This window comes from Coregonus clupeaformis, chromosome 4 (genome assembly GCF_020615455.1).
Source record: "Coregonus clupeaformis isolate EN_2021a chromosome 4, ASM2061545v1, whole genome shotgun sequence".
Taxonomy (NCBI): domain Eukaryota; kingdom Metazoa; phylum Chordata; class Actinopteri; order Salmoniformes; family Salmonidae; genus Coregonus; species Coregonus clupeaformis.
The window spans coordinates 4,779,373-4,797,752 of NC_059195.1; the positions used below are offsets into that span (position 1 = coordinate 4,779,373).

At 45.3% G+C, this 18,380-nt stretch overlaps 1 protein-coding gene across 5 annotated transcripts in view; it reads right to left on the bottom strand.

Annotated features, from left to right (window-relative positions):
- LOC121550741 (collagen alpha-3(VI) chain) overlaps nucleotides 1-18,380 on the bottom strand; it is an 87,375-nt gene that overhangs the window by 39,258 nt on the left and 29,737 nt on the right. The window contains exons 1-2 of one of the 5 annotated variants that reach the window (XM_045209818.1): nucleotides 906-1,467; nucleotides 23-622 (exon numbers count right to left, since the gene is read on the bottom strand). The exons of the other annotated variants lie outside the window; for them this stretch is intronic. Coding sequence (XP_045065753.1) covers nucleotides 23-622; nucleotides 906-1,440 — 1,135 coding nt within the window. The 5' untranslated portion in view covers nucleotides 1,441-1,467. Of the gene's footprint in view, nucleotides 1-22; nucleotides 623-905; nucleotides 1,468-18,380 lie in introns of those variants that run through there. 5 annotated transcript variants of the gene reach the window in all.

Below are 18,380 nucleotides of genomic sequence, written 5' to 3' on the forward strand. Positions count from 1 at the left end.
AATTCACAGTGATAACACATACCTAAAACTGTTGGTAATTCTGGAGTAACATCAATAACTACTGCCTCCACCGAGGACAGAAGTTGCTGCTGGATGCTTGGAAGGTCAGTGAAGTCTGAGACAGACAGAGCATAACTGGGATCATGTGATATCCTCTGCAATTCTCTGCTATCAGAGCTCCTTGTTCCAATTCCAAAGACCAAGACCCCAAGCTCCTTCAGAGCAGAGGCTGGCGTGTCAACATTGTCAACGGACCTTCCACCACTCAACAGAATCAGTAGCTGTGGAACGCTTTCCAAGCGTCTGCTTCCGGAGGAGGCAGTAAAGACGTTGTCCCTCACATACTGGAGAGCTGCTCCAGTGTTGAGGGGTCTCCCGCCTTTGTGTCGCAGACCTCTTACAGTGTTGAGAATCTCTCCCTTTGTTGTGTATGTGTTCAGATAGAATTGGGCGGATGGATCTCTACTGTACTGGACAACGGCAACGCGATCTTTGTTCTCATCCACACTGAGTGTCTCCACCACTCTTTGAACAAAGTCACGCATTGCTGGGAATCCACTCCTAGTGCCATCAGATCCATCCAGTAAGAACACAACATCCCTCCTGGGAGCCTCACTCTCAACTAGGGAATGTGAAGGTTCAGATAAAGAGTCATATTACATGTTGCATAGGTAAGGGAAAAACAGGACAAAGCTTCTTCTGTTCATTATCGCAAACAACTATTCAAAGAAAGTGGCAATTTGTGCTTTGGTCTGAGTTCTGTCATAGGGAACATTGCTACAGAGGTATGAAATGAAACCAACATGAAAGGCCTCAGGTGCATCTACCCAAAATGTCTAAGCTATCAACTGCTCTATCCTCATGTAAATTAGGAAATGGAACAGTTCAAAACCATATTTTCTTACCTAGTATTGCTGGTTTTAGTGTTGGTGTCATGGTTGTGACCTGTATAACGGCAGTGCTCATGGCAGAAAGAAGCTGCTGCTGGATGTTGGGGAGGTCAGTAAATTCAGACACAGAGAGAGCATAACTGGGGTCATAGGATATCTTCTGTAATTCTCTGCTATCAGCGCTCGTTGTTCCAATTCCAAACACCAAGACACCAAGCTCCTTGAGAGCAGAGGCTGGTCTATCTATATTGTCAAAGGACCTTCCACCATTCAGCAGTATCAGAATCTGTGGAACACCTTCAAGGCGCCTACTTCCAGATGAAGCAGTAAAGAAGTAGTCCCTGACATACTGGAGAGCTGCTCCAGTGTTGAGGGGTCTCCCTCCTTTGTGCTTCAGGCCTCTTACGGTGTCAACAACCTCTTCTTTTGTTGTGTAAGTGTTCAGATAGAAGTGGGCCTCTGGTTCTCTGCTATACTGGACCACAGAGACTCGATCTCTGTTCTCCACAACAGTGAGTTTCTCCACTACTCTTTGAACAAAGTCACGCATTGCTGGGAAGCCATTCCTTGTGCCATCAGAACCATCCAGCAAGAATACTACATCCTTTCTGGTGATGTTTATGTCCTCTAAGAGTATCAGAAACAAAACAGAAATTATATGTCAACATTGCTTCATCAAACCTGAAACTGAAATATGTGTTTGTTGCTTTAGTTTTCCTACATAATGCATCTGGTCTTACCTATGACTGTTGGGGATATGGGTGTGGCGTCAACGTGTACAGTAATGAGTGAGGAGAAAAACTTATCCTGGACGCTGGGGAGATCAGAGAATTCAGAAACAGACTGGGAATAGCTAGGGTCAGTGGCAATCCTTTGAACCTCTCTGCTAGAATTTCTGTTTCCAATGCCAAAGATCAAGACCCCACTCTCTTTCAGGGCAGAAACAGGTATATCAACATTATCATTGGACCTCCCGCCACTCAGCAGTATCAGCATCTGAGGGACACCCTCTTGGCTTCTGCTTCCTGAGGAGGCAGTAAAAACGTTGTCCCTTACATACTGGAGGGCTGCCCCAGTGTTGAGGGGTCTACCTCCTCTGTGCCTCAGACCTCTGATGATGTCAAGAATGTCGTCCTTCATGGTGTATGTGTTCAGATAGAAATTAACTTCTTGATCTCTACCGTACTGGACCACAGAAACACGGTCTTTGTCTCCTCCCACATTGAGTTTCTCTACTACTCTGTGAACAAAATCACGCATTGCTGGGAATCCATTTATTGTGCCATCAGAACCATCCAGAAGGAATACCACATCCTTTCTGGCGGTGTCATGATCAACTGAGAAAATAAATAGATTATGTCAAGCAGACTGATCAAATGTGGTGTTTTTGGCCAAATGATATAGTCGTTTCTAAGACTTAGCTGCAAGTTTGCTAACACATCCTGACTCTTAATTCACAGTGATAACACATACCTAAAACTGTTGGTAATTCTGGAGTAACATCAATAACTACTGCCTCCACCGAGGACAGAAGTTGCTGCTGGATGCTTGGAAGGTCAGTGAAGTCTGAGACAGACAGAGCATAACTGGGATCATGTGATATCCTCTGCAATTCTCTGCTATCAGAGCTCCTTGTTCCAATTCCAAAGACCAAGACCCCAAGCTCCTTCAGAGCAGAGGCTGGCGTGTCAACATTGTCAACGGACCTTCCACCACTCAACAGAATCAGTAGCTGTGGAACGCTTTCCAAGCGTCTGCTTCCGGAGGAGGCAGTAAAGACGTTGTCCCTCACATACTGGAGAGCTGCTCCAGTGTTGAGGGGTCTCCCGCCTTTGTGTCGAGACCCTCTTACAGTGTTGAGAATCTCTCCCTTTGTTGTGTATGTGTTCAGATAGAATTGGGCGGATGGATCTCTACTGTACTGGACAACGGCAACGCGATCTTTGTTCTCATCCACACTGAGTGTCTCCACCACTCTTTGAACAAAGTCACGCATTGCTGGGAATCCACTCCTAGTGCCATCAGATCCATCCAGTAAGAACACAACATCCCTCCTGGGAGCCTCACTCTCAACTAGGGAATGTGAAGGTTCAGATAAAGAGTCATATTACATGTTGCATAGGTAAGGGAAAACAGGACAAAGCTTCTTCTGTTCATTATCGCAAACAACTATTCAAAGAAAGTGGCAATTTGTGCTTTGGTCTGAGTTCTGTCATAGGGAACATTGCTACAGAGGTATGAAATGAAACCAACATGAAAGGCCTCAGGTGCATCTACCCAAAATGTCTAAGCTATCAACTGCTCTATCCTCATGTAAATTAGGAAATGGAACAGTTCAAAACCATATTTTTCTTACCTAGTATTGCTGGTTTTAGTGTTGGTGTCATGGTTGTGACCTGTATAACGGCAGTGCTCATGGCAGAAAGAAGCTGCTGCTGGATGTTGGGGAGGTCAGTAAATTCAGACACAGAGAGAGCATAACTGGGGTCATAGGATATCTTCTGTAATTCTCTGCTATCAGCGCTCGTTGTTCCAATTCCAAACACCAAGACACCAAGCTCCTTGAGAGCAGAGGCTGGTCTATCTATATTGTCAAAGGACCTTCCACCATTCAGCAGTATCAGAATCTGTGGAACACCTTCAAGGCGCCTACTTCCAGATGAAGCAGTAAAGACGTAGTCCCTGACATACTGGAGAGCTGCTCCAGTGTTGAGGGGTCTCCCTCCTTTGTGCTTCAGGCCTCTTACGGTGTCAACAACCTCTTCTTTTGTTGTGTAAGTGTTCAGATAGAAGTGGGCCTCTGGTTCTCTGCTATACTGGACCACAGAGACTCGATCTCTGTTCTCCACAACAGTGAGTTTCTCCACTACTCTTTGAACAAAGTCACGCATTGCTGGGAAGCCATTCCTTGTGCCATCAGAACCATCCAGCAAGAATACTACATCCTTTCTGGTGATGTTTATGTCCTCTAAGAGTATCAGAAACAAAACAGAAATTATATGTCAACATTGCTTCATCAAACCTGAAACTGAAATATGTGTTTGTTGCTTTCGTTTTCCAAGATAATGCATCCGGTCTTACCTATGACTGTTGGGGACATGGGTGTGGTGTCAACGTGTACAGTAATGAGTGAGGAGAAAAACTTATCCTGGATGCTGGGGAGATCAGAGAATTCAGAAACAGTCTGGGAATAGCTAGGGTCAGTGGCAATCATTTGAACCTCTCTGCTAGAATTTCTGTTTCCAATGCCAAAGATCAAGACCCCACTCTCTTTCAGGGCAGAAACGGGTATATCAACATTATCATTGGACCTCCCGCCACTCAGCAGTATCAGCATCTGAGGGACACCCTCTTGGCTTCTGCTTCCTGAGGAGGCAGTAAAGACGTTGTCCCTTACATACTGGAGGGCTGCCCCAGTGTTGAGGGGTCTACCTCCTCTGTGCCTCAGACCTTTGATGATGTCAAGAATGTCGTCCTTCATGGTGTATGTGTTCAGATAGAAATTAACTTCTTGATCTCTACCGTATTGGACCATAGAAACACGGTCTTTGTCTCCTCCCACATTGAGTTTCTCTACTACTCTGTGAACAAAATCACGCATTGCTGGGAATCCATTTCTTGTGCCATCAGAACCATCCAGAAGGAATACCACATCCTTTCTGGCGGTGTCATGATCAACTGAGAAAATAAATAGATTATGTCAAGCAGACTGATCAAATGTGGTGTTTTTGGCCAAATGATATAGTCGTTTCTAAGACTCAGCTGCCATTTTGCTAACACATCCTGACTCTTAATTCACAGTGATAACACATACCTAAAACTGTTGGTAATTCTGGAGTAACATCAATAACTACTGCCTCCACCGAGGACAGAAGTTGCTGCTGGATGCTTGGAAGGTCAGTGAAGTCTGAGACAGACAGAGCATAACTGGGATCATGTGATATCCTCTGCAATTCTCTGCTATCAGAGCTCCTTGTTCCAATTCCAAAGACCAAGACCCCAAGCTCCTTCAGAGCAGAGGCTGGCGTGTCAACATTGTCAACGGACCTTCCACCACTCAACAGAATCAGTAGCTGTGGAACGCTTTCCAAGCGTCTGCTTCCGGAGGAGGCAGTAAAGACGTTGTCCCTCACATACTGGAGAGCTGCTCCAGTGTTGAGGGGTCTCCCGCCTTTGTGTCGCAGACCTCTTACAGTGTTGAGAATCTCTCCCTTTGTTGTGTATGTGTTCAGATAGAATTGGGCGGATGGATTTCTACTGTACTGGACAACGGCAACGCGATCTTTGTTCTCATCCACACTGAGTGTCTCCACCACTCTTTGAACAAAGTCACGCATTGCTGGGAATCCACTCCTAGTGCCATCAGATCCATCCAATAAGAACACAACATCCCTCCTGGGAGCCTGACTCTCAACTAGGGAATGTGAAGGTTCAGATAAAGAGTCATATTACATGTTGCATAGGTAAGGGAAAACAGGACAAAGCTTCTTCTGTTCATTATCGCAAACAACTATTCAAAGAAAGTGGCAATTTGTGCTTTGGTCTGAGTTCTGTCATAGGGAACATTGCTACAGAGTTATGAAATGAAACCAACATGAAAGGCCTCAGGTGCATCTACCCAAAATGTCTAAGCTATCAAATGCTCTATCCTCATGTAAATGAGGAAATGGAACAGTTCAAAACCATATTTTTCTTACCTAGTATTGCTGGTTTTAGTGTTGGTGTCATGGTTGTGACCTGTATAACGGCAGTGCTCATGGCAGAAAGAAGCTGCTGCTGGATGTTGGGGAGGTCAGTAAATTCAGACACAGAGAGAGCATAACTGGGGTCATAGGATATCTTCTGTAATTCTCTGCTATCAGCGCTCGTTGTTCCAATTCCAAACACCAAGACACCAAGCTCCTTGAGAGCAGAGGCTGGTCTATCTATATTGTCAAAGGACCTTCCACCATTCAGCAGTATCAGAATCTGTGGAACACCTTCAAGGCGCCTACTTCCAGAGGAAGCAGTAAAGACGTAGTCCCTGACATACTGGAGAGCTGCTCCAGTGTTGAGGGGTCTCCCTCCTTTGTGCTTCAGGCCTCTTACGGTGTCAACAACCTCTTCTTTTGTTGTGTAAGTGTTCAGATAGAAGTGGGCCTCTGGTTCTCTGCTATACTGGACCACAGAGACTCGATCTCTGTTCTCCACAACAGTGAGTTTCTCCACTACTCTTTGAACAAAGTCACGCATTGCTGGGAAGCCATTCCTTGTGCCATCAGAACCATCCAGCAAGAATACTACATCCTTTCTGGTGATGCTTATGTCCTCTAAGAGTATCAGAAACAAAACAGAAATGATATGTCAACATTGCTTCATCAAACCTGAAACTGAAATATGTGTTTGTTGCTTTCGTTTTCCAAGATAATGCATCCGGTCTTACCTATGACTGTTGGGGACATGGGTGTGGTGTCAACGTGTACAGTAATGAGTGAGGAGAAAAACTTATCCTGGATGCTGGGGAGATCAGAGAATTCAGAAACAGTCTGGGAATAGCTAGGGTCAGTGGCAATCATTTGAACCTCTCTGCTAGAATTTCTGTTTCCAATGCCAAAGATCAAGACCCCACTCTCTTTCAGGGCAGAAACGGGTATATCAACATTATCATTGGACCTCCCGCCACTCAGCAGTATCAGCATCTGAGGACACCCTCTTGGCTTCTGCTTCCTGAGGAGGCAGTAAAGACGTTGTCCCTTACATACTGGAGGGCTGCCCCAGTGTTGAGGGGTCTACCTCCTCTGTGCCTCAGACCTTTGATGATGTCAAGAATGTCGTCCTTCATGGTGTATGTGTTCAGATAGAAATTAACTTCTTGATCTCTACCGTATTGGACCATAGAAACACGGTCTTTGTCTCCTCCCACATTGAGTTTCTCTACTACTCTGTGAACAAAATCACGCATTGCTGGGAATCCATTTCTTGTGCCATCAGAACCATCCAGAAGGAATACCACATCCTTTCTGGCGGTGTCATGATCAACTGAGAAAATAAATAGATTATGTCAAGCAGACTGATCAAATGTGGTGTTTTTGGCCAAATGATATAGTCGTTTCTAAGACTCAGCTGCCATTTTGCTAACACATCCTGACTCTTAATTCACAGTGATAACACATACCTAAAACTGTTGGTAATTCTGGAGTAACATCAATAACTACTGCCTCCACCGAGGACAGAAGTTGCTGCTGGATGCTTGGAAGGTCAGTGAAGTCTGAGACAGACAGAGCATAACTGGGATCATGTGATATCCTCTGCAATTCTCTGCTATCAGAGCTCCTTGTTCCAATTCCAAAGACCAAGACCCCAAGCTCCTTCAGAGCAGAGGCTGGCGTGTCAACATTGTCAACGGACCTTCCACCACTCAACAGAATCAGTAGCTGTGGGAACGCTTTCCAGCGTCTGCTTCCGGAGGAGGCAGTAAAGACGTTGTCCCTCACATACTGGAGAGCTGCTCCAGTGTTGAGGGGTCTCCCGCCTTTGTGTCGCAGACCCTCTTACAGTGTTGAGAATCTCTCCCTTTGTTGTGTATGTGTTCAGATAGAATTGGGCGGATGGATTTCTACTGTACTGGACAACGGCAACGCGATCTTTGTTCTCATCCACACTGAGTGTCTCCACCACTCTTTGAACAAAGTCACGCATTGCTGGGAATCCACTCCTAGTGCCATCAGATCCATCCAATAAGAACACAACATCCCTCCTGGGAGCCTGACTCTCAACTAGGGAATGTGAAGGTTCAGATAAAGAGTCATATTACATGTTGCATAGGTAAGGGAAAACAGGACAAAGCTTCTTCTGTTCATTATCGCAAACAACTATTCAAAGAAAGTGGCAATTTGTGCTTTGGTCTGAGTTCTGTCATAGGGAACATTGCTACAGAGTTATGAAATGAAACCAACATGAAAGGCCTCAGGTGCATCTACCCAAAATGTCTAAGCTATCAAATGCTCTATCCTCATGTAAATGAGGAAATGGAACAGTTCAAAACCATATTTTTCTTACCTAGTATTGCTGGTTTTAGTGTTGGTGTCATGGTTGTGACCTGTATAACGGCAGTGCTCATGGCAGAAAGAAGCTGCTGCTGGATGTTGGGGAGGTCAGTAAATTCAGACACAGAGAGAGCATAACTGGGGTCATAGGATATCTTCTGTAATTCTCTGCTATCAGCGCTCGTTGTTCCAATTCCAAACACCAAGACACCAAGCTCCTTGAGAGCAGAGGCTGGTCTATCTATATTGTCAAAGGACCTTCCACCATTCAGCAGTATCAGAATCTGTGGAACACCTTCAAGGCGCCTACTTCCAGAGGAAGCAGTAAAGACGTAGTCCCTGACATACTGGAGAGCTGCTCCAGTGTTGAGGGGTCTCCTCCTTTGTGCTTCAGGCCTCTTACGGTGTCAACAACCTCTTCTTTTGTTGTGTAAGTGTTCAGATAGAAGTGGGCCTCTGGTTCTCTGCTATACTGGACCACAGAGACTCGATCTCTGTTCTCCACAACAGTGAGTTTCTCCACTACTCTTTGAACAAAGTCACGCATTGCTGGGAAGCCATTCCTTGTGCCATCAGAACCATCCAGCAAGAATACTACATCCTTTCTGGTGATGCTTATGTCCTCTAAGAGTATCAGAAACAAAACAGAAATGATATGTCAACATTGCTTCATCAAACCTGAAACTGAAATATGTGTTTGTTGCTTTCGTTTTCCAAGATAATGCATCCGGTCTTACCTATGACTGTTGGGGACATGGGTGTGGTGTCAACGTTGTACAGTAATGAGTGAGGAGAAAAACTTCTCCTGGATGCTGGGGAGATCAGAGAATTCAGAAACAGACTGGGAATAGCTAGGGTCAGTGGCAATCCTTTGAACCTCTCTGCTAGAATTTCTGTTTCCAATGCCAAAGATCAAGACCCACTCTCTTTCAGGGCAGAAACGGGTATATCAACATTATCATTGGACCTCCCGCCACTCAGCAGTATCAGCATCTGAGGGACACCCTCTTGGCTTCTGCTTCCTGAGGAGGCAGTAAAGACGTTGTCCCTTACATACTGGAGGGCTGCCCCAGTGTTGAGGGGTCTACCTCCTCTGTGCCTCAGACCTTTGATGATGTCAAGAATGTCGTCCTTCATGGTGTATGTGTTCAGATAGAAATTAACTTCTTGATCTCTACCGTATTGGACCATAGAAACACGGTCTTTGTCTCCTCCCACATTGAGTTTCTCTACTACTCTGTGAACAAAATCACGCATTGCTGGGAATCCATTTCTAGTGCCATCAGAACCATCCAGAAGGAATACCACATCCTTTCTGGCGGTGTCATGATCAACTGAGAAAATAAATAGATTATGTCAAGCAGACTGATCAAATGTGGTGTTTTTGGCCAAATGATATAGTCGTTTCTAAGACTTAGCTGCAATTTTGCTAACACATCCTGACTCTTAATTCACAGTGATAACACATACCTAAAACTGTTGGTAATTCTGGAGTAACATCAATAACTACTGCCTCCACCGAGGACAGAAGTTGCTGCTGGATGCTTGGAAGGTCAGTGAAGTCTGAGACAGACAGAGCATAACTGGGATCATGTGATATCCTCTGCAATTCTCTGCTATCAGAGCTCCTTGTTCCAATTCCAAAGACCAAGACCCCAAGCTCCTTCAGAGCAGAGGCTGGCGTGTCAACATTGTCAACGGACCTTCCACCACTCAACAGAATCAGTAGCTGTGGAACGCTTTCCAAGCGTCTGCTTCCGGAGGAGGCAGTAAAGACGTTGTCCCTCACATACTGGAGAGCTGCTCCAGTGTTGAGGGTCTCCCGCCTTTGTGTCGCAGACCCTCTTACAGTGTTGAGAATCTCTCCCTTTGTTGTGTATGTGTTCAGATAGAATTGGGCGGATGGATCTCTACTGTACTGGACAACGGCAACGCGATCTTTGTTCTCATCCACACTGAGTGTCTCCACCACTCTTTGAACAAAGTCACGCATTGCTGGGAATCCACTCCTAGTGCCATCAGATCCATCCAGTAAGAACACAACATCCCTCCTGGGAGCCTCACTCTCAACTAGGGGAATGTGAAGGTTCAGATAAAGAGTCATATTACATGTTGCATAGGTAAGGGAAAACAGGACAAAGCTTCTTCTGTTCATTATCGCAAACAACTATTCAAAGAAAGTGGCAATTTGTGCTTTGGTCTGAGTTCTGTCATAGGGAACATTGCTACAGAGGTATGAAATGAAACCAACATGAAAGGCCTCAGGTGCATCTACCCAAAATGTCTAAGCTATCAACTGCTCTATCCTCATGTAAATTAGGAAATGGAACAGTTCAAAACCATATTTTTCTTACCTAGTATTGCTGGTTTTAGTGTTGGTGTCATGGTTGTGACCTGTATAACGGCAGTGCTCATGGCAGAAAGAAGCTGCTGCTGGATGTTGGGGAGGTCAGTAAATTCAGACACAGAGAGAGCATAACTGGGGTCATAGGATATCTTCTGTAATTCTCTGCTATCAGCGCTCGTTGTTCCAATTCCAAACACCAAGACACCAAGCTCCTTGAGAGCAGAGGCTGGTCTATCTATATTGTCAAAGGACCTTCCACCATTCAGCAGTATCAGAATCTGTGGAACACCTTCAAGGCGCCTACTTCCAGATGAAGCAGTAAAGAAGTAGTCCCTGACATACTGGAGAGCTGCTCCAGTGTTGAGGGTCTCCCTCCTTTGTGCTTCAGGCCTCTTACGGTGTCAACAACCTCTTCTTTTGTTGTGTAAGTGTTCAGATAGAAGTGGGCCTCTGGTTCTCTGCTATACTGGACCACAGAGACTCGATCTCTGTTCTCCACAACAGTGAGTTTCTCCACTACTCTTTGAACAAAGTCACGCATTGCTGGGAAGCCATTCCTTGTGCCATCAGAACCATCCAGCAAGAATACTACATCCTTTCTGGTGATGCTTATGTCCTCTAAGAGTATCAGAAACAAAACAGAAATTATATGTCAACATTGCTTCATCAAACCTGAAACTGAAATATGTGTTTGTTGCTTTCGTTTTCCAAGATAATGCATCCGGTCTTACCTATGACTGTTGGGGACATGGGTGTGGTGTCAACGTGTACAGTAATGAGTGAGGAGAAAAACTTATCCTGGATGCTGGGGAGATCAGAGAATTCAGAAACAGTCTGGGAATAGCTAGGGTCAGTGGCAATCATTTGAACCTCTCTGCTAGAATTTCTGTTTCCAATGCCAAAGATCAAGACCCCACTCTCTTTCAGGGCAGAAACGGGTATATCAACATTATCATTGGACCTCCCGCCACTCAGCAGTATCAGCATCTGAGGGACACCCTCTTGGCTTCTGCTTCCTGAGGAGGCAGTAAAGACGTTGTCCCTTACATACTGGAGGGCTGCCCCAGTGTTGAGGGGTCTACCTCCTCTGTGCCTCAGACCTTTGATGATGTCAAGAATGTCGTCCTTCATGGTGTATGTGTTCAGATAGAAATTAACTTCTTGATCTCTACCGTATTGGACCATAGAAACACGGTCTTTGTCTCCTCCCACATTGAGTTTCTCTACTACTCTGTGAACAAAATCACGCATTGCTGGGAATCCATTTCTTGTGCCATCAGAACCATCCAGAAGGAATACCACATCCTTTCTGGCGGTGTCATGATCAACTGAGAAAATAAATAGATTATGTCAAGCAGACTGATCAAATGTGGTGTTTTTGGCCAAATGATATAGTCGTTTCTAAGACTCAGCTGCCATTTTGCTAACACATCCTGACTCTTAATTCACAGTGATAACACATACCTAAAACTGTTGGTAATTCTGGAGTAACATCAAAACTACTGCCTCCACCGAGGACAGAAGTTGCTGCTGGATGCTTGGAAGGTCAGTGAAGTCTGAGACAGACAGAGCATAACTGGGATCATGTGATATCCTCTGCAATTCTCTGCTATCAGAGCTCCTTGTTCCAATTCCAAAGACCAAGACCCCCAAGCTCCTTCAGAGCAGAGGCTGGCGTGTCAACATTGTCAACGGACCTTCCACCACTCAACAGAATCAGTAGCTGTGGAACGCTTTCCAAGCGTCTGCTTCCGGAGGAGGCAGTAAAGACGTTGTCCCTCACATACTGGAGAGCTGCTCCAGTGTTGAGGGGTCTCCCGCCTTTGTGTCGCAGACCTCTTACAGTGTTGAGAATCTCTCCCTTTGTTGTGTATGTGTTCAGATAGAATTGGGCGGATGGATTTCTACTGTACTGGACAACGGCAACGCGATCTTTGTTCTCATCCACACTGAGTGTCTCCACCACTCTTTGAACAAAGTCACGCATTGCTGGGAATCCACTCTAGTGCCATCAGATCCATCCAATAAGAACACAACATCCCTCCTGGGAGCCTGACTCTCAACTAGGGAATGTGAAGGTTCAGATAAAGAGTCATATTACATGTTGCATAGGTAAGGGAAAACAGGACAAAGCTTCTTCTGTTCATTATCGCAAACAACTATTCAAAGAAAGTGGCAATTTGTGCTTTGGTCTGAGTTCTGTCATAGGGAACATTGCTACAGAGTTATGAAATGAAACCAACATGAAAGGCCTCAGGTGCATCTACCCAAAATGTCTAAGCTATCAAATGCTCTATCCTCATGTAAATGAGGAAATGGAACAGTTCAAAACCATATTTTTCTTACCTAGTATTGCTGGTTTTAGTGTTGGTGTCATGGTTGTGACCTGTATAACGGCAGTGCTCATGGCAGAAAGAAGCTGCTGCTGGATGTTGGGGAGGTCAGTAAATTCAGACACAGAGAGAGCATAACTGGGGTCATAGGATATCTTCTGTAATTCTCTGCTATCAGCGCTCGTTGTTCCAATTCCAAACACCAAGACACCAAGCTCCTTGAGAGCAGAGGCTGGTCTATCTATATTGTCAAAGGACCTTCCACCATTCAGCAGTATCAGAATCTGTGGAACACCTTCAAGGCGCCTACTTCCAGAGGAAGCAGTAAAGACGTAGTCCCTGACATACTGGAGAGCTGCTCCAGTGTTGAGGGGTCTCCCTCCTTTGTGCTTCAGGCCTCTTACGGTGTCAACAACCTCTTCTTTTGTTGTGTAAGTGTTCAGATAGAAGTGGGCCTCTGGTTCTCTGCTATACTGGACCACAGAGACTCGATCTCTGTTCTCCACAACAGTGAGTTTCTCCACTACTCTTTGAACAAAGTCACGCATTGCTGGGAAGCCATTCCTTGTGCCATCAGAACCATCCAGCAAGAATACTACATCCTTTCTGGTGATGCTTATGTCCTCTAAGAGTATCAGAAACAAAACAGAAATGATATGTCAACATTGCTTCATCAAACCTGAAACTGAAATATGTGTTTGTTGCTTTCGTTTTCCAAGATAATGCATCCGGTCTTACCTATGACTGTTGGGGACATGGGTGTGGTGTCAACGTGTACAGTAATGAGTGAGGAGAAAAACTTCTCCTGGATGCTGGGGAGATCAGAGAATTCAGAAACAGACTGGGAATAGCTAGGGTCAGTGGCAATCCTTTGAACCTCTCTGCTAGAATTTCTGTTTCCAATGCCAAAGATCAAGACCCCACTCTCTTTCAGGGCAGAAACGGGTATATCAACATTATCATTGGACCTCCCGCCACTCAGCAGTATCAGCATCTGAGGACACCCTCTTGGCTTCTGCTTCCTGAGGAGGCAGTAAAGACGTTGTCCCTTACATACTGGAGGGCTGCCCCAGTGTTGAGGGGTCTACCTCCTCTGTGCCTCAGACCTTTGATGATGTCAAGAATGTCGTCCTTCATGGTGTATGTGTTCAGATAGAAATTAACTTCTTGATCTCTACCGTATTGGACCATAGAAACACGGTCTTTGTCTCCTCCCACATTGAGTTTCTCTACTACTCTGTGAACAAAATCACGCATTGCTGGGAATCCATTTCTAGTGCCATCAGAACCATCCAGAAGGAATACCACATCCTTTCTGGCGGTGTCATGATCAACTGAGAAAATAAATAGATTATGTCAAGCAGACTGATCAAATGTGGTGTTTTTGGCCAAATGATATAGTCGTTTCTAAGACTTAGCTGCAATTTTGCTAACACATCCTGACTCTTAATTCACAGTGATAACACATACCTAAAACTGTTGGTAATTCTGGAGTAACATCAATAACTACTGCCTCCACCGAGGACAGAAGTTGCTGCTGGATGCTTGGAAGGTCAGTGAAGTCTGAGACAGACAGAGCATAACTGGGATCATGTGATATCCTCTGCAATTCTCTGCTATCAGAGCTCCTTGTTCCAATTCCAAAGACCAAGACCCCAAGCTCCTTCAGAGCAGAGGCTGGCGTGTCAACATTGTCAACGGACCTTCCACCACTCAACAGAATCAGTAGCTGTGGGAACGCTTTCCAGCGTCTGCTTCCGGAGGAGGCAGTAAAGACGTTGTCCCTCACATACTGGAGAGCTGCTCCAGTGTTGAGGGGTCTCCCGCCTTTGTGTCGCAGACCTCTTACAGTGTTGAGAATCTCTCCCTTTGTTGTGTATGTGTTCAGATAGAATTGGGCGGATGGATCTCTACTGTACTGGACAACGGCAACGCGATCTTTGTTCTCATCCACACTGAGTGTCTCCACCACTCTTTGAACAAAGTCACGCATTGCTGGGAATCCACTCCTAGTGCCATCAGATCCATCCAGTAAGAACACAACATCCCTCCTGGGAGCCTCACTCTCAACTAGGGAATGTGAAGGTTCAGATAAAGAGTCATATTACATGTTGCATAGGTAAGGGAAAACAGGACAAAGCTTCTTCTGTTCATTATCGCAAACAACTATTCAAAGAAAGTGGCAATTTGTGCTTTGGTCTGAGTTCTGTCATAGGGAACATTGCTACAGAGGTATGAAATGAAACCAACATGAAAGGCCTCAGGTGCATCTACCCAAAATGTCTAAGCTATCAACTGCTCTATCCTCATGTAAATTAGGAAATGGAACAGTTCAAAACCATATTTTTCTTACCTAGTATTGCTGGTTTTAGTGTTGGTGTCATGGTTGTGACCTGTATAACGGCAGTGCTCATGGCAGAAAGAAGCTGCTGCTGGATGTTGGGGAGGTCAGTAAATTCAGACACAGAGAGAGCATAACTGGGGTCATAGGATATCTTCTGTAATTCTCTGCTATCAGCGCTCGTTGTTCCAATTCCAAACACCAAGACACCAAGCTCCTTGAGAGCAGAGGCTGGTCTATCTATATTGTCAAAGGACCTTCCACCATTCAGCAGTATCAGAATCTGTGGAACACCTTCAAGGCGCCTACTTCCAGAGGAAGCAGTAAAGACGTAGTCCCTGACATACTGGAGAGCTGCTCCAGTGTTGAGGGGTCTCCCTCCTTTGTGCTTCAGGCCTCTTACGGTGTCAACAACCTCTTCTTTTGTTGTGTAAGTGTTCAGATAGAAGTGGGCCTCTGGTTCTCTGCTATACTGGACCACAGAGACTCGATCTCTGTTCTCCACAACAGTGAGTTTCTCCACTACTCTTTGAACAAAGTCACGCATTGCTGGGAAGCCATTCCTTGTGCCATCAGAACCATCCAGCAAGAATACTACATCCTTTCTGGTGATGCTTATGTCCTCTAAGAGTATCAGAAACAAAACAGAAATTATATGTCAACATTGCTTCATCAAACCTGAAACTGAAATATGTGTTTGTTGCTTTCGTTTTCCAAGATAATGCATCCGGTCTTACCTATGACTGTTGGGGACATGGGTGTGGTGTCAACGTGTACAGTAATGAGTGAGGAGAAAAACTTCTCCTGGATGCTGGGGAGATCAGAGAATTCAGAAACAGACTGGGAATAGCTAGGGTCAGTGGCAATCCTTTGAACCTCTCTGCTAGAATTTCTGTTTCCAATGCCAAAGATCAAGACCCCACTCTCTTTCAGGGCAGAAACGGGTATATCAACATTATCATTGGACCTCCCGCCACTCAGCAGTATCAGCATCTGAGGGACACCCTCTTGGCTTCTGCTTCCTGAGGAGGCAGTAAAGACGTTGTCCCTTACATACTGGAGGGCTGCCCCAGTGTTGAGGGGTCTACCTCCTCTGTGCCTCAGACCTCTGATGATGTCAAGAATGGCGTCCTTCATGGTGTATGTGTTCAGATAGAAATTAACTTCTTGATCTCTACCGTACTGGACCACAGAAACACGGTCTTTGTCTCCCCCCACATTGAGTTTCTCTACTACTCTGTGAACAAAATCACGCATTGCCGGGAATCCATATCTTGTGCCATCAGAACCATCCAGAAGGAATACCACATCCTTTCTGGCGGTGTCATGATCAACTGAGAAAATAAATAGATTATGTCAAGCAGACTGATCAAATGTGGTGTTTTTGGCCAAATGATAAAGTCGTTTCAAAGACTTAGCTGCAAGTTTGCTAACACATCCTGAATCTTAATTCACAGTGATAACACATACCTAAAACTGTTGGTAATTCTGGAGCAACATCAATAACTACTGCCTCCACCGAGGACAGAAGTTGCTGCTGGATGCTTGGAAGGTCAGTGAAGTCTGAGACAGACAGAGCATAACTGGGATCATGTGATATGCTCTGCAATTCTCTGCTATCAGAGCTTCTTGTTCCAATTCCAAAGACCAAGACCCCAAGCTCCTTCAGAGCAGAGGCTGGCGTGTCAACATTGTCAACGGACCTTCCACCACTCAACAGAATCAGTAGCTGTGGAACGCTTTCCAAGCGTCTGCTTCCGGAGGAGGCAGTAAAGACGTTGTCCCTCACATACTGGAGAGCTGCTCCAGTGTTGAGAGGTCTCCCGCCTTTGTGTCGCAGACTTCTTACAGTGTTTAGAATCTCTCCCTTTGTTGTGTATGTGTTCAGATAGAATTGGGCGGATGGATTTCTACTGTACTGGACAACGGCAACGCGATCTTTGTTCTCATCCACACTGAGTGTCTCCACCACTCTTTGAACAAAGTCACGCATTGCTGGGAATCCACTCCTAGTGCCATCAGATCCATCCAATAAGAACACAACATCCCTCATGGGAGCCTGACTCTCAACTAGGGAATGTGAAGGTTCAGATAAAGAGTCATATTACATGTTGCATAGGTAAGGGAAAACAGGACAAAGCTTCTTCTGTTCATTATCGCAAACAACTATTCAAAGAAAGTGGCAATTTGTGCTTTGGTCTGAGTTCTGTCATGGGGAACATTGCTACAGAGTTATGAAATGAAACCAACATGAAAGGCCTCAGGTGCATCTACCCAAAATGTCTAAGCTATCAAATGCTCTATCCTCATGTAAATGAGGAAATGGAACAGTTCAAAACCATATTTTTCTTACCTAGTATTGCTGGTTTTAGTGTTGGTGTCATGGTTGTGACCTGTATAACGGTAGTGCTCATGGCAGAAAGAAGCTGCTGCTGGATGTTGGGGAGGTCAGTAAATTCAGACACAGAGAGAGCATAACTGGGGTCATAGGATATCTTCTGTAATTCTCTGCTATCAGCGCTCGTTGGTCCTATTCCAAACACCAAGACACCAAGCTCCTTGAGAGCAGAGGCTGGTCTATCTATATTGTCAAAGGACCTTCCACCATTCAGCAGTATCAGAATCTGTGGAACACCTTCAAGTCGCCTACTTCCAGAGGAAGCAGTAAAGACGTAGTCCCTGACATACTGGAGAGCTGCTCCAGTGTTGAGGGGTCTCCCTCCTTTGTGCTTCAGGCCTCTTACGGTGTCAACAACCTCTTCTTTTGTTGTGTAAGTGTTCAGATAGAAGTGGGCCTCTGGTTCTCTGCTATACTGGACCACAGAGACTCGATCTCTGTTCTCCACAACAGTAAGTTTCTCCACTACTCTTTGAACAAAGTCACGCATTGCTGGGAAGCCATTCCTTGTGCCATCAGAACCATCCAGCAAGAATACTACATCCTTTCTGGTGATACTTATGTCCTCTAAGAGTATCAGAAACAAAACAGAAAATATATGTCAACATTGCTTCATCAAACCTGAAACTGAAATATGTGTTTGTTGCTTTCGTTTTCCAAGATAATGCATCCGGTCTTACCTATGACTGTTGGGGACATGGGTGTGGTGTCAATGTGTACAGTAATGAGTGAGGAGAAAAACTTCTCCTGGATGCTGGGGAGATCAGAGAATTCAGAAACAGATTGGGAATAGCTAGGGTCAGTGGCAATCCTTTGAACCTCTCTGCTAGAATTTCTGTTTCCAATGCCAAAGATCAAGACCCCACTCTCTTTCAGGGCAGAAACGGGTATATCAACATTATCATTGGACCTCCCGCCACTCAGCAGTATCAGCATCTGAGGGACACCCTCTTGGCTTCTGCTTCCTGAGGAGGCAGTAAAGACGTTGTCCCTTACATACTGGAGGGCTGCCCCAGTGTTGAGGGATCTACCTCCTCTGTGCCTCA